General features: G+C 41.8%; 1 protein-coding gene across 1 annotated transcript; it reads left to right on the plus strand.

The window, feature by feature from the left end:
- The first annotated feature begins 10958 nt into the window (after window positions 1-10958).
- foxc1b (forkhead box C1b) lies at window positions 10959-13145 on the plus strand. Its single transcript, XM_006797832.3, has one exon. It carries the CDS (start codon window positions 11250-11252, stop codon window positions 12663-12665), a length of 1416 nt encoding a protein of 471 aa, XP_006797895.1. The 5' UTR covers window positions 10959-11249; the 3' UTR covers window positions 12666-13145.
- The last annotated feature ends 4128 nt before the right edge of the window (window positions 13146-17273 follow it).

Raw genomic sequence — 17273 nt, forward strand, 5'->3', positions numbered from 1 at the left:
AGCACTGCTTCAAGATCAACATACTATAAATATTTCAAGAGGATGATATGAAGTTTATTTATATCCTGTTAGGTAGTTAAATTTAAAATAATACTTCTTATTTTACTAGCTGTTTCGTTTATAAAGTCACGGGTTTAAAGTATATACAGCTTTTAAATAAATACAGTAAAAATGAAAAATGTAGCGGAGCTCAGTATAAGAGAAAATCCAGGAAAGTAAAAGGCCTTTAAAAGCACACGCGTGTGCATATATGTAGCCACTTGCTACCACTGTATTATATTAAATTATGCTGATGGATAAGAGAAGCGGGATTCTTGTTAACGCTCTGAATGAAACAGATGTAACATGGAGGGAGGAAACTTATTAGTCTAAGATCAGAGGGGGGAATGATCACTGCTTCAGACCAGTCTTGGTTTGAACGTTGCTTCATTTCACATGTTTCACAGCCGTGTCTTGCCCGTGGAAGGCAGCTGAAAATCTTTTGCATCCTGAGGCTGCTCCTTTCCATGTGGTCATCCAGGGTTGCCAACATCTCAAGACGCCATATAAACAAATGAAACGACTGGGCCCGAGTCTGTGGAAATGCAACAAAGTGGTATTTTTAGAGTGCGGTAAACAGATCAGACTGACACAGAGCTGCCTCGTCACACAAACACAAAGCAGACTCGGGCTGCCGCACTTGTGCCCTTACTCTTCTTTCTCTGCATGGTTTTTGGTCACGAATCAAAAGCAGCATCCTACAGATTACACATCTGTATAGGAGCACCTTATTAGGACCCCGGCATCACGTGACCTTTGATTGTTACGTGCAGTCACACCTTGTATCTTAATACAAGATATGAGAAAAGCTTTTTCCTCTCACGTCACCGTTTGTCATTTTAAACACGTGACAGCAAACTCTTTTCTTTCTCTTGGCCCTTAATGAAGTAAAACCTGTTCTCACGTAACCTAAATGTAATTTATGCAGAGTAAAGAATCCTTTTCAAATGATAACATTTCATATTTAAAAAGGGCACACTTCTTATTTGAACCGGTGCAAAAACCAATGGTCACGTTTGCGTTTCACGCGTAATGAAATCTGCTGCTATCACACTGCAGAGAAAAATGAATGACCTGGCTGCAGTTGCACAACAAACCCTTTCACAATCTTCATCATTTCTGTGTAAGTGAGCGTGAGAGTCGGTGTGAGGAAAACACAATGGGAGAGTGGCCGACTGAGTCATCCTGGTCTTTCTGAAGTGGGCTCCTTCTTGGCAACACAGCAAAAGCAAACAAGCATCTGCAGCCACATATCAAATAGAAGAATATCTCTGACTAGACAGAAAAGTCGTTTAAAAAAAATATATTGTCACACAAAAGTGGCAAAACTGACCCTGCAGCTGCTGGATTTTCCCAAACAGAATTTTTCCAGCGGCCTCTTATTCTTATATAGTGGTGAACAGTGCCATCTAGTGGTTACTGCCATAGAACAGAGACGTTTTTACAGAAACTCAGGTGACCAACTTTACACAATTCAGCCGCAACATTAAAAACAACTACCTACGCACGCTGAATGTCTCTGATCGGGCTGGAGGTGCGCTGTGGTGTCAGGTACTATGTTTGGTGGTTGCTCCTTTGGGTCCTTTGCGACAGCAGAGTGGGACCTCCGTGGGAATGAACGTAGGATGCTTGTTCCTGCAAAGGATTGATTGGAGTGGGGTTTGAGGGAGCCCAGTCAACATTTTGGTCTGTTTGTCATGTTCAGTGGAGGTCTTGGGCAGTTTTTGTGGTTTCGAATTGCATCTCCAAAGCAAGAACATTGCATTCTTAATCAGATGACCAATGTAATTCATTTCACATGTGTAGGCCTATTTATATAAAAAGCAGCTTGCCTACCAGATCTAGGTGTTTGTTTGTTTTGTTTTGTGTGTTTTTTTAACTTACCAGTACTTGCATCAATTTACTGATCATTACTACATTTTTTGACAAAGCATCTCTTAAAGCATTTTAACATTATAGCCTTCAAAGTAGAAAGTAGCAAACAAGTCTAACTAACAACAATATTTCACGATTGCAAAAGGAACACGTTTTAATCAGAGTATAGCATCGAGTCAGTTAATTTTGCAGATTATTGATCTGGTCACTGAAGTATTAGAGAGTGTTAATCAGTTAATCAGCTGTTATGATGTTCATGAAATTCACCAAACAGGAATGGGGTTACCGGTGGAGACCAATGATATTATTCCCTCTTTATCTTTTCTAATTCCCCCCCCCCCCCCCCCAGTAGTTTTGCATTTGGATAGGCTGAGTATCACTACTGGTAGCATGAGGCGATACCTGAACTTGCAGAGGTTGCACAGATAGTCCATCTCCTCCAGGATGGCACATCAATACCTGCTCATTACCATAAGTTCTGCTGTGTTTCACAGCACAGGTTCAAGAGCATGGAGGAGATTCCAGGAGACACACAGTTCTAGAGAGCGGGACATGGCAATAGAAGGTCTGTAATCCATCAGCCAGTATCTGCTCCCTTGTGGAAGGAGGAATGGAAAGTGCATAGCCACAGCCCTACAAAATAACCTCCAGAACCAGAAGAATATGCAGCAGCATCTTGACTGCCATTAGGTATTGGTACACTGGTGTAGTGAGCCTTGGGTTCAGTGATTAGCCTCATGTGGTGAGGGTATGCAGGCAGTTCCTGGAAGATGAAGGTAAGGATACTACTGACTGGCACCCATGCTCACCTGACCTAAATCCAATTGAATCATCTGGCATCTCAGACTGTCCAGCTCAGAGATGCCCTGGTCCAGATCTGAGAGGAGATCTCTCAGGGCACCAACACATGCCCTGATGTTGTCAGGTATGCATACAAGGACATGGGGACCGAGTACCATTTTGACTAGCTCCAATGAAATTTCTGCAAAACTGACTAACCTGCCGCATCATTCTTTCACTTTGATTTTCAGTCCTCTGTAGGTCGGTCATTTCCATTTCCATCAAGATCTGATGTGATTTCAAAGTGTTCCCTTCGGTTTTTGAGCAGTATATTTAACTGTTTTGTGTAACTTTTCCCTGGACTAGTCGCCCACTGAGGTGTGCAGAGATCTTGAACTAGATGACTGTAGGTTTAACAATGTTCTTAAACTAGTGTAAATTCAAAGCACAGCAGCAGATGAGCTATTTGCTTCATAACACATTGTATTATCTGTGCTATGATTTTTATGGAGGTGTTAATTGCAGATAAGGATTTGTTAAAGTAAAACAAGATATACTTGAAGACAAAAAGTCAAAGCAGTTTGAATGAAATTACACTATCAACTGCACATGATGAAAACATATGCAGTTTCACAAATATTTAGTTGCTGCAACTACAGTGCTTGGCCTGAAAGGGACACTTACTGACAGGTTTGGGAAACCCAAGAGCAGGGGTGTTAAACATAAGTCCCGGGGGCCAGAATCAGCCTGACAAACACTACAATCTTGGGCCTGCTGGACGGTTTTGAAAATGTAAAGGAGGGCATACATTTTAGACTTGACTGCATTTTCACAAGTTTTACAGCTTAAAGCGATAAAGACCTCCTGCATGATCATTCATACTATACCTAAGTAAATAGGTAATAGATGGACATTGAGGACAAATCTCTAATTTTTGCAGTGGGTTTACCATAAAACAACATTCTCTCAGTTAACAAAAAGCATTTATTTTATGATTGCAGGGCATTCTGTGCAATCAGCTAACAGAACAGATTTATTTCGTAAAGTTTTAGCCCAAAGCAACATTTTTTTTTCATGTTGAAAAAATGAGATGTATTGCTGAAATTACACGTCTTTTTTATATTAAAATATCTCAATGTCATCAGAAGGGGGAGTTTCTTAAGAACAAAGTGGGATGTATATGGCTCACAGTGTAAAATGAGTTTAGCATCCCTAACCGAGAGAATCAATATCTGAGCAAACTAAAATACCAAAATTAAAGAAGAAATCCAGAACTGACCGATCTATTTGGTCTAGTAATGCTGCTAACAGTTCCCTGACTGTTCTTTTAGCACCACAGTGAGATTGGCATTTTTGCTTGAAATGAAAGTTTCACCTTTGAAGGGACCGCCATAAAATTAGATGCAGATCTTTAATCTCTACAGGTAAACAGACCCCACCAAACTAAATGTGTGTTGTGTGGGATATGATACCAGTGTGGATATAGCTAACGTTTAAGAAAGCACAGGCACACAAAACAGCACAGATTCATGTTTGGCAGTGATCATATCTGTTATTTAAGGACCAACGATCTTTTAATGGCTTCTGATGCAGGAAATGGTTCTGTATTCATTTTACTTGACCTCAGTGTAACCTTTGATAATGCTTACCATAATATTTTACTGAAAAGGCTTACATCTTTGTCTCGTATCGTTGGCTCTACATTGGACTGGTTTGCCTTATGTTTATCTGACAGGACTTTTTCTCTTAGGGAGAGCAAGTTCTTTTCTGCTACTGCCTCTCTAACCTGTGGGGCTCCGCAAGGCTCAATCCAGGGTCCATTATTTATTTATTTATTTATTCTTTATTCTTTCCTTGGCTGGTATCACTTAATCTTTTATAAAATTTCATAAGTAGTAGTGTATATTTCACATGTTGATAAGCTACTACTCTTTTCTGTCTTCTCTTTTCTCTCAGCTGTTAGTTACAGCAGCTGTCTGCCCCTCCCTGAACCTGGTTCTGCTGGAAGCCTCTTCCTCGCTCATCATAGGGATATTCTGACCATTGGGGCTTTCTCTCTAATAATGTAGGGTCTTCATCTTAGAGGATTAAGCATCTTGGCTGTGGCTCACAAAGCAGAGCAGACCATCTAGTAATAGGAATGGTTGCTGGTTCAATCCCTGGCTGCTCCAGTCTATGTGCCAAAGTGTCTTTAGGCAAGATACTGAACGCTGAAATGCCCCCAAAGGGCTTAATTTAAATGTGAATGTCAGCCAAAAGGAACTAGGAAAAAGTGCCCATGTAAATGGGTTAATGAGGCTTTGAATGCTCAGGCAGAGATGAAAATGTGCTCTATGAGGAATAGTCTGTTTATTTTGGGTAACCATTGTTAATAACAATAACACTGAATTTAATTACATTGATTAATGTACACTGTCACCAGTAGTTTAGTGGTGTCTGACTGACTGGCATAATTTTCCAACACTTTTAAATATCTCACAAGAAAAAAACATCATAACAGAGACTGTAGTGTAATAGATACTGTGGTTATCATCCTCATAGGCAGATTGCAGTCAAGCATAACCGGACCATGTGGCAACATGTCTGTAGGCTGGGCTAGGCTCGTACTTTGGAAGTGGGCGTGAAGCTGTGTGTGTGTATTTGTTTCAATGTTACCACAGGTGTTGCTCTTCTCTTTTGCTTCACTTCAAGAACTCCCAGAACAGAAATGGGCTTCAGCCAGGAACACTCCTCCCATACAGGACACAGGCTGTTTTTGCTCCCTATGTCATCAGCTTCTGAGGTCAGAGCTTGGACACCATGCTGCTGTCACCAGTTACACACCTTAAAACAGGACATCTCTTCTTGCCACTGGTTATGCAGAGGTCAATCAGTTCTACAGAGCCTACAAACATATCTGACTAGTTTAAAAATCACCCTGCAGGTGCAGACTTCTTGGCATCATAGAAACATTTTTGTTCTGTGGCTCTTATCTGACAGGCAGGTTAAACTACTTTGCTGCTAACCTTTCTAAAGCAGAAACTCTTGTGCTGATGTTGGGTGTGGGCAGCAAGACTGACGGCCTGCTGAAGTAGACCTACGTAAAGTTAATGAGGAGTTGGGTGCACTTGAGGGCTTTTAATGAATCTCACCAAGCAGATGGGAAAGATCTGGTAAGAGGGGGCATAGAATAGCTTTGACTCTAAGGTCTTGAATTGACCGGATCAGCTGCCATTAGATCGGTAATGGTTAAAGGACTATACTGCACGCAGTGTGAAGAGAGGCGCATTTACACTCACTAACCAGACATGTTTCTTTCTTTAAAGAAAAACGAATGGGAGTTCGTTGTTGGTTTTAAATGCACCACTAGGGGGCAGTGTTTAGCAGCAACGTGTTTTATTCCTGCTTAGTTTAAACAGATTTTATTGGTTTGAGTAATTATCAGCGTTGTAGTTATTTACCTACTAAGATAAATAACACATCGCTATGGTAACCAATAGGGGTGATTTTGTAGATACTTCTTGTTTAAAAATAGCAACATAATTAAAGCAGCCAATGGCATTTTTTCCCTCATGCTAGAAAATGTGGGTTCAAAATCCCAGTAAAGCTGATAGTCAAAGACAGATAATTATTCAGCTGTTTTCTGTTTGTAGTTAAAACTGGTTAGATCATTTTCTCTGCTCACTTTCTCTCTTAGTCCAGATCTCATTTGAAATGGATTGCATACTCTGAGTCACTTAATCAGAAACAGCTCACAGCTTGTTGATATGATTCTTATTAAAGCCTTTATTTGGGATTCCAGAGAGCTCTTTCTGTCGGCTGATCTTAAATGTCCAGTTTAGGGTTAAACAGGAGGGGGGAACGACCAAATGTGGCCTTGAAAACAGCTTTACCCTCTCTAAACCAATCACGGCTGATGCATCAAAGACAGGATCGAAGGGAAAATTAATCTTTTGCACATGGATGACTGGCAGCTATTTATTTAATGTGCTTTCTCGATGGATGACTGAGGTTTGGAAACTCATCTGTATCTAATGAGCCATTTTACAGGAACAATGGTGATGACATTAAAGTGCCTACAAATTTTTTTTACAGTCAATCCCGTGTGAGGGAGTCTTCTTAAACATAATATCGCAAACTATTGTGAGGTTCAGGACTAATATACATAAAGCTTATCATTGGGTAAGCAACCCATTTTTTTTATTGTAAATTCTCATGTTGTGCTGCTTATGATGTACATGCATCAATTTGCCAGTAGGTGGAACCAGTATACCATTTAAACCCAAAGACCAAACGTCCCAAAGCCAATTTATTTAATAAATCACAACTCTAAACACAATCTCAATCACCAAAACACATATTTTATAATGACTTGTGATGAAAGATAGAGTCACATGACTCCTTATAACGAGTGGCTGCAGGTTCATAGCAGGAATAGATGGAGGATGAGGAAGCTGACGGTGAGGAGCAGTAGTTTAAGATGCCCTGATTGACCATGTTGTTGTCCATCCATCGATCATCTTAATCACTTAAAGCGCAGCGTCTCTCCTGTGACTTGAGTCCTGTGCGCTGATCACTGCGCGTCCACTTTTTGCTTTTTGACCCATAGTGTATAATGAATGCTGAGTAATGTTATTATTTTTGACTGGTTGTGTGACTGACCTGAAGACACTGTGTGGGTTTGGAGCGTAGATCAGACTGTTTGGATGGGATTCTGCCATATGTGTCAGAGGTTTATGTGAGTGGGTAAAAAAAGGATTTTGTGTTAATATTTTCAGAAAAGTATTTACGGTTTCAAGAAACGTGTCTAAGCAATATTGGAAAACTGTTATTTAAGCTGTTTTTGTTGCCCGTTTCCACAATACAAGGATCAGTAGTGGGCATGAAGGTAGTGAGAGAATCTGTTAACACGACTGTACAAAAACAAAAAGACGGATGGCAGATGATCAGGTTATCACATGCGCATTACTGATGCAATATCAGCATTTCACTTTTAAACGTGATGGTTATAATACACTGGGATCAGTAGTGTGGAAGATCAGGCAGTCAGACAATGAAAACCAGAAATAAACCCGGTCTTCTCTCAATGCATTATTGTAGGGTCTTACAATATAAAGCGCCTTGAGGCGACCGTTGTTGTGATTTGGCGCTATATAAATAAAACTGATTTGAATTGAATATTAATTTTAAATAAAGTTAATATTATATCGCCATATTTGGATTCCTTATACTTACTATAGACTGCAACACATGTTCAACTGCATTTCTGAGATAAAACTAAATGTTTCCGCAGTTCTTATGAAACAAATTACTCATCAGATTTTTACTTCATGATCATCGTGACCAAAAACTAAAAAGGATATGGAATATTCTCATGTTGTGTATTTAAAAATTATTAAACAAACAAATACATAAATAGCAATCACACTACTGGTCAGACTTATTACTTTGTTTATTAAAGTCTTTTGTTGTTGTTGTTGTTGAAAACATCGCATATATCACAAATATCACTTTAGCATTACTGACACAATATCAGCATTTCGCTTTTAAACACGATACTTGTAATAAATATAAGTCTAGTGTGACAGTCCCGCTTTAGCAATATATCGTTTCATTTGCAGACATTTTAAATAAATCAGGGTATCCGTAATTTATAGCGCAGCACCTCAGCCATAACTTATATTTCTAATATTTCTGATGTTTTTAAATAGCATACAGTAGCTGTTCTGTGCATCTACAGTTTGCGTTTTAATTTGTAGCATTTGACAACAATTACAAAATTCTACTTTTAATTTCCCACAGCCGTGTTTATAGTGTTCTTGTTTACACACCGTTTCCCGCCTCTCCTCAAAGATGAGTTAACCTTGTCGTCGGATACATTTATGTGTTACACCTGTGAACAGCTGCTGTGTTGTAGTTTATTATGCGGCTTACCAGAGCGAAATGACCGGAACTCAAATTATAATGCAGTTAGGTTTAAATGCCTAACATTACTTAATACAACTGCTGATGCGGAAACGCCTGCATTTCGCACTTTTATGTACTGACCACTCGGGGGAGCTGTTCTCTTTCACATTAGGAGAAGAACCGCGTCCGACTTGATACCAGCACTGATCTCTGCTGAAGAACTCAGTAAATGTCTCATTAAACCATTTTTATATAGATTGTTTAAAACCTATTGCAGGTCATTATAAGAACCTTTGAATTTGGTGTGTGTTTTTTCACAGAAGGGAGTATCATCATTATTTTTATTATTAACATTATCATTCTTATTATTACAGGGTGTGGTTGTATTTCATTGAGATGTCAGCAGTGACGGATAGAGGGGTGTGCTTTGGATGTGGCGGAGCCAGCTGACGTGTTTGCCGGTCAGCCAGAAACACACAGTGCGTGGTCCTCACAGGTGACAGCGTTTGTCTCTGGCCCTGTAAACACATGCAAATAGCAGAACAAAGAGCTGAATAATCACACATACACGTGACAAATTAACAGATTTTATAGCGAATTAAAAACTAGTTTCTCCTCTTTACTCTTGTGCTGCAGGAAAGATGAAATTGTGAAAACTGTCTCTGAGAATTTTTAAGTCTCGGCAGTTTTCAAAAGCGAGCTCAACATAAACATGTCGACATGGGCCTGTTTGTTACGAGGCCTGTTTATTTTATTAATCCATGCGCTTTTGTCGGGAGACTTCAGACTTTTGTAAATCGGAAGTTGGTGTGAAGATGTTTGCTCAGGGGTAAACTGAGAGCGTCACTGGTCTTAGCGCAGTTAGTTCACAGAGACGTGAATGATTTTTTTTTGTTTGTTTGTTTTGCAGTGTTTTCAAGAGATGAGTCGCTGTGCTCTTCAAAGCCTAACATAGAAGCATTATCAAATATTGAGTTTAACTTTTATGTCATCGGAACATAAAAACCGCATATATACAATTACTGTTTACGTTTAATTAAAAAAAAAAACTGCCTGAGAATTTGCTGATTTTGCCTCCAAATAAGCTTTTTCAAACACTTGTTTGTACTTGGATCACCAAAAGGTTTTCGTTTAGGATTCTTTGAGTTTCGTGTCTCCTTCATACAAGCATCGTTTAAGAAAATAAATAAATAAATATTTCAGATAAAGCCACGCGGTGCTCCATGCAGGCCCGCTGTGTTTAATATTATTTTTTATATAAATAAGTTCTTAAGTAAAAATAAACACATTTTTTCATTTACTAACACCGGTAAAAGCTTGATTTATAACAGAAAATATGACAGACTTAAATTATTATCTACAATACTGAACTTTAAAAACATGAGAGAAATATGAGTTTTGCCTGAAATAGAGCAGTATGGCGGAGAAGTTCGTCTTTACCAGAAAATCAGCAACAAAACAAACCACATAGTTTAGTTTTTTAAATCTTATCTTCAATCAAGTTCTTAGTTTGTATGATAAGATTAATAATTTAGATTATTTGAAAAATATCTAAATAAACAAATGTAAGTTTCTAAAGCCTTTAAATTACTTTGAATTCGGCTAACACCTCTCACACTTTTTATTTTTACCCCCAGCCTCACAGAAATCACCGAGAACTTCCATGGCTCTGTTAACACTCCGTCTAGTGCGAGTGACATTTGGAGGTCTTCATCTTTCAAAAACGTCTCAGCAGCCGCTCGCGCCCTGGGGAACTTCTCCACACCCAGCTGGGCCAAATGATCTTCATTTAGCCTTTAATTAGTTTGTGCACACCGCCCACCGGCGCTGTCGGGGAGGAGCGGGGAGGCATCCACGCTCTTTCATGTCCGCTTGTTTATTCAGAGGCTCAGGCTCATCTGATATCTCACAAAACTGACAGGTCTCAGATCACCGTGCATCGCTGAAGGGATTTAACTGCAGGTTTAATTCTGCACGTTCGCGTTTTTTTAAATTTTGGAAATTGATATCAGGCTCGTGTCTGCTATGAGAGAAATTCCTTAAGAATTTGTGGTAACCAAAAAAAACAAAACAAAAACAAAACCTTATTCCGATCAATTATACGCAATAAATCCACTTTCTCCATTTTCACCGTGAAGTAATTTTACGAGTCTCAAAATGAAGAATTAATAGAAAATAATAAATAACTCACAATTTGGGCCATTAAATGAATCTTTTGGCACTTTGGGCACACCCTGAAAAGCATTTTAATAATTCCGTGATCTGAACTGAGAAGTCAGGGAAAGAAGTGCGGGGGAGGAGGGGTGGAGGAAAGAGTGGGGGTAGTAACTTTTATCACCGTGCAGCGTTTCCACAGGTTCATTTCGCCGTCCCATTGGATAATGGAGCACACATTCGGATTCGGGGTGGAGCAGTCCGAGCAGCCAAAAGGGAGGAAAAAAATGTGAAGGGTAAAAAAAAAGTTCCTCGTTGCGACTCCTCCAGCCCTCTTAGTTTCCAAATGTTCACTGTAGCAGTGCGTGCTCTCTTCGGTTCACCCTGGCGAGCTGCGGCTTAGAAAAAGGAACTTCCACAGTGAACAGAGCTGCGAGAGAGATCGGAGCGCAAGCTGAAGTTGTGACAGTTTGTGGAGGGAGAGCGCTTTGGGGAGGTTTTACGCATTGCGCAGGATGCAGGCGCGCTATTCCGTCTCCAGTCCCAATTCTTTGGGAGTCGTGCCCTACATCAGCAGCGATCAGAGCTACTACCGGGCCGGCGGGGGATACACGGGAATGCCTGCGGCTATGAGCATGTACTCGCATGCAGCCCACGAGCAGTACCCGGCCAGCATGGCCCGGCCGTACGGACCGTACACTCCTCAGCACCAGCCGAAGGACATGGTGAAACCCCCTTACAGCTACATCGCCCTCATCACCATGGCGATTCAGAACTCGCCAGAGAAGAAGATCACCCTGAACGGGATTTATCAGTTTATCATGGAGAGGTTCCCCTTCTACCGGGACAACAAGCAGGGCTGGCAGAACAGTATACGGCACAACCTGTCCCTCAACGAGTGCTTTGTTAAAGTGCCCCGGGACGACAAGAAGCCCGGTAAGGGCAGCTACTGGACTTTGGACCCCGACTCCTACAACATGTTTGAGAACGGCAGCTTTCTACGGCGCCGGAAGAGGTTCAAAAAGAAGGACGTGCAGAGGGACAAGGACGAGCGGGACAGGCAAAGCAAAGATCCCTCTGTCCGCACGGCGGGCCGGGAGCCCGAGCCGCCCATGCAGGGCTCCCAGCCGGTGCGGATCCAGGATATAAAGACTGAGAATGGGAACTCCACGCCGCCTCAGGCCGCATCCCCGACCCTGGGCGCCGTGCCCAAAATCGAGAGTCCAGATAGCAGAAGCAGCCTGTCAACGGGCAGCCCGCACAGCGTCCCCTCCACCCGGTCACTCAGCATCGAAGGAACTGAGCACCATCACCACGGCCAGGCCCCTGCGCAGGGCTTCAGCGTGGATAACATCATGACCTCCATGCGGGGGTCTCCGCAGGCCGAGCTCTCCCCACCTCACATCGCCTCCTCTCGGACAGGTATCGCCCCTTCACTGTCGCTCAGCTACTCGCCGAACCAGACGTCCGCTTACAGCTCAACGACCTGCAACCAGAACGCCATTTCCACGAGCTCCAACGCCACTTATCACTGCAACATGCAAGCCATGAGTCTATACGCAGGGGATAGATCCTCCAGCGGCCACCTGGCCCCTTCCACCACAGTGGACGAGGCTCTGCCCGATTATTGCATCACCACGACCACCGCGTCCTCACTTGGGCACGGAAACCTGAGCCAGGCGGGCCAGGACGGTCACCACGCGCACCAGGGTCGGCTCGCATCTTGGTATGGGGACCTGAGTCACTTGAGCCCGGGTTACCCGGCGCAGCAGCAGAACTTCCACTCGGTGCGGGAGATGTTCGAGTCCCAGCGGATCGGGCTGAACGGCTCTCCAGTGAACGGGAATAATAGCTGTCAGATGGCCTTCCCGTCCGGACAGTCCATCTACCGCACCTCAGGAGCTTTTGTTTATGACTGCAGCAAGTTCTGAAAGCCAAGCGCATCTTTTAAATTAATAACTCTAATATATAATTTCTCTCTATATTTTTTTGTACTTTTGGTCTTTCATTCACACTCCGAATGGACAAGCGATTCAGAGAGATTTTTTGTCTTTTGTATTTTTTTGTGCAGAGCTGTGTAACACCAAAACACGTAAGTTTCCTTCCCTCTCACTTCGAGAATAGTTTCTAAAGATGGCTCAAACCCGGCTGTTATGACTAGACTGTAAATTATAGCCTAATATAGTAATTTATTTTTTAGGAAAAGGGAGTGGTTGGACATTGAGGACCAAACACTTTTTTCCCCTCCGCAGTTTTCTTATTGCTGCATTTTAATTGTCCCAGTTCTTGTATAGAAATAGAGGGACTGTGTAGCCTATACTGACTTATTCTATTCATTTTGTGTTATTTGTTTCAAAAATATTTTGAAGGCATTACATTTTGTTTGTTTAATAAAGTGCCGTTTATTTGAATTTGAGTGATTTATTAGTAACGCTAGAGCCAAAGTAAGGGGACATTTCTTGAATTCAGAAATAGCTGCACGGTAGTTAAAATATATTTCAATTCAAAAATGTATTATAAAGCGCTAAATTCACCTAAACGTTCTGATTTTTTTAAAGAAAGAAAGAGAAAGACATAAACAAAATAAAAGCCCGTTTATGCGTATTAAAGTATTTAAGTGAATACATAAATTTTCCAACTTGAGGGAAAAGCTTTTATAAGTCTGTTCAATTCAGACTGTGGCCCTGCACAGGCGAGTCGAGTTTACCTTTCAAAGTGAAAGCAGCCTAGCAGATGCCATTTTCTCTTTTTTAATGCGAGGCTCCAGCCTCACCTGCGCGCTGTATATGTTCAGTCCTGGAGTGTAAACGCCGGCGGTAAATAAATGCACGTGTGGCAGCAGCTCACCAGCGCGGTCTGAACTCACTGAAGGCCTTGTCAGCAAAACAAATCAGTCATTACGAAGTGAGCAGGCTTCCGTCTGACTGCTGTTTGGGAATGATGATGGGAGCTTTTTGGATGCAGTTGTTTTTGGATTTGTCTTCAGAGTTGATTTTGCTGCTGGAGGAGACCCCCGCGTGGGTTGGGGGTGGTGGGGGGGGTCCTTGTTGATGCACCAGGATGACGGCCTGATGGGTATGATCTGTGACAGAGGGATGTACTGCAGCCAGCTTTGCTTTATTTTTAAATGTTTGTTTGTTTGTTTCCTGGAGGCTCGAGATTTACCGCAGCTCTGGCTGATTGAAATATTACTGCTGTGTCACGTGTTTATTCCAGTAATTCCCCGATGACTTGGGGACCGCCCCCCCCCTCCTTAAAAAAAGCAACAAAAAAACAAGGTTGCTATTAAAACTTTACAGCGGCCTTTTTAAAATGTCATTATTATGCGCGTAGGCCGTTTTACACGGAGACACGCATGCTCAGTGTTAATTAGATATGGCCCCTTTGGTTGCTTTAAAAAAACCTGACTTTAGAAGAAAAAAAAATATTTATATACATATATCTAAAGTTAGAAAAAAATAATCAGGAAAAATATCAGTTACATATAACTTCATGGCGGGAACCCCTTAATCATGCAAAACAATTATATTATTATTATTCATTATTATTATAATGATCTTATTAGCGAGTACATATACTCCACACAATAATAATAATAATAATAATAACAATAATAATAATAAAAATTATTATTATTTTAATGGCGGCTTCTAACCTCTGCAATCATCGAGCTGCAGGGCTTTAAAGATGAAAACAAAACAGAGTAGTGTGTGTGTGCGTGTGTGTGTGTGTGTGTGTTTTAAGTGGCTGGTAGTTGAAGCTTAAACGTGACTGTTAGTTTTCGGCCCGTGTGGATTGGTTTTTAATGAGTCAGTAAAAGTAAAAAAAAAAAAAGAAAGAAAGAAAGAAATCCAGCACGCAAACGCTCCCCAGGGCCAGCAGTCAGATGAGTCAAGCTCATTAAAACTAACATAAACAATGTGCCGTTTCTTCTCTGCTACAAACCACGCAGGTGAGGTTAAGACTGCGGTTCAAATGCAATCTGCACTACATACAAATCAAATAAATAAATGTGCAAATAACCACCAGTTGCACGCAGAGCGCAAGCTAATACGAGAAACGCGTTATTCCCTCCAAACAAACGTCTTTGTGATTGATCAGCACTCAAGAGTCAGGAAGGAAAAGCCAGTCACGATGGCGAGTCGTTTTTCATTGCTAGTACAAGACAGGAGGAGGTGATGGAGGTCAGTGGAGAGGATGTCAACAATGCACTTTAGGGAAGGACGGTGAGCAGCCAGCGTTAAAGCCCGTCCCTGCTTTATCTAAAGCAGCTTCACATGCAGTGCACATCGCAGGCTGGCCGTGGCAGCTTCACGGCCTGCAGTGTATCAAACAATAACAAACAGTCAAACTAAAGGGAGTCCCGGAAGAGAAGGGGAGCTTTAGGCGCGCACTGAAGTGCTCACAGAAGCCCCGGTTAAGGAATTATTGTTTAATGCCGCATTCGGGATACTTTAATGTTCACATTAGTATGACTGTAGCCTCGAGGGATCACACGAGCGTAGGTGTAGTTTACGGCCACGGCTGTCTGCAGATGTTCTACATGGGGAATTCATCCCAGTGTCTGATTAGCGTTGAAGGCCAGATCTTTGCACAAGTGCCGTAGTCACGAGTGGCAAAGCAACCCGATAGCCCACAGCATGCGCTCTAAAGGTTTGGCAGGTATCAGAGCGCTTATGGGGAAACATATGAAGCTCCTGGAAACATGTGGGCGCCCCACACATTTGAAGGGGGCTTTTTATAAAAAAAAATAAAAATAAGGAGGCTCTATTTTTTTACTGACTGTTTCACACAGAAAAACAAAATAGAATAAAAATATCTACAGAGTTTAACGCATTTTCGCGGGTGTTATGCATTTTGTTCTAGTTTGAATTTTTATTTCTGAAGATTGAGCCTGAAATTAAATAGGAACAATTTCCACACTGACACTCGCTGCGCGTTTTGTGTCCAAACTACCAACCAGATTCTCCCATACAGACCTTTTGCATCCACAGCTTAATCGTTTTGTTATTGTTTTTATTTTTTTTAATACTTCAAATTTGCATGTTATATGCATATAAGTTCTGGCAACTGCGGCCATCTCACAGTTACCGACTGAACTGTAAGCCCGTACCTCCCTCAGACACTCCTCACCTCTCCTGTGAGAGGTACACACACACATACACACACACACACACAGCTAAACCCCCTCGCGCAGGAGCAGTGATTGAAATCGCGTCTGTATTTCCTGCACGAATCTGGCCTCCTGCGTTTTTTCTCGATGTATTATTTTTCGTAAAAGAAGAATAGAGAAAAGCCAATGGCGTCCTAATGACTTTAGTTCTTCGCCCAGTTTACATATCAAACCAATTAAAGGAGTGAGGATTCACCATTTAGCCTAAAGTGGGCTGAAATCGAGGCTTCAGTGTAAACGGTTTATTTTGCGTCTTGTTTTGTGCCTGCGGTCTGCGTGGATTTTTGGTGAAGGCTCTAGTCACGTAGTTTGCCAGTTTCTCACTATGAATTTTCAGATTTTCTAAAATTCCAGCATTTGTTTTATTTTTTTAATTTGTATTTACACTGTTTTCATGCTTTTTTAAATCGTAATATTTTAAGGTATCTGCCCTGTAGACCAGCAGTAATAATAAAGAATGGGATATCTTTTATGTCCTTGATATCTCAGTAACACGACAAGCAGGTGACCTCCCCTGTCCCGGGATAGTGCTCAGATTCGTGTTAATTTAATTGAACTTGATCTTCAGTGAGGCCCTGTGATGGGCTGGCGACCTGTCCGTACCTCTCATGTGTCAGCTGGGATAGGTTCACTCCATAAGAGGTTTTAAAAAAAATGGATGGACGGATGATATTCAGGGGCAAGATCTGTATTTTCTCTTCCTAATAACAAATGATAGAGGACACTGGTCGGATCCTTTTCTCCGTCTTCCACTCTGTGGTCGTCTGTCCAAATGTGCTCAGTAAAGCTGGAGCTTTGAAAGAAAGGAGCAGCTTCTCCCTCCTGCAGCTTTCACTTTAGGGATCACCTCCCCCTATAATATCTCTCGTGCGTTTGATTTGACAGAAAATTATTATATTCGCGTTTTTCAGGGATTCTGAAAATCGTGACTTTAGAGCCGTTTAATCTCCTTAAAAACGTTTATTTAGCTGCACAAGTCTGCTCCCCTCCTCCTTCCGAGACCTTCTCGGTTCAAATCTCAGTCATCTTTTCTTTGTTTGTGCGCCAACAGCAGAGCTGATCACAAAACGTGCCTAAGTGTTATTAAAGGGGAATACTCGGTGCACCTGTGTGAGGCCGCGGGCTCAGTGTGTTGTGTGCTCTCAGCGCGCTTTCGGGGGCCCAAACAACCTCAGAGCAACATCTGTTTCCAATTTGGAGTCCGCACAGACTCAGCGCTGTCCAGGACGATCACAGAGACTTTTAAATGTCCTGTAGGTGCCGTCCAGAAAAACACACAGGCGATCCCCACCCTCCACAGACCGCTCACGGAGACCTTCAGGGTCCGCGCAAGTTGAATGTCAAAACCTGACAGCAGCAGTGTGCT

This window comes from Neolamprologus brichardi, chromosome 17, assembly GCF_056152115.1.
Source record: "Neolamprologus brichardi isolate AB-2024 chromosome 17, ASM5615211v1, whole genome shotgun sequence".
NCBI classification, from domain to species: Eukaryota; Metazoa; Chordata; class Actinopteri; order Cichliformes; family Cichlidae; genus Neolamprologus; species Neolamprologus brichardi.

Excerpts from the sequence above, each read along its gene's own strand:
- foxc1b (XM_006797832.3), top strand. The coding sequence starts at position 11,250 with ATGCAGGCGCGCTATTCCGTCTCCAGTCCCAATTCTTTGGGAGTCGTG.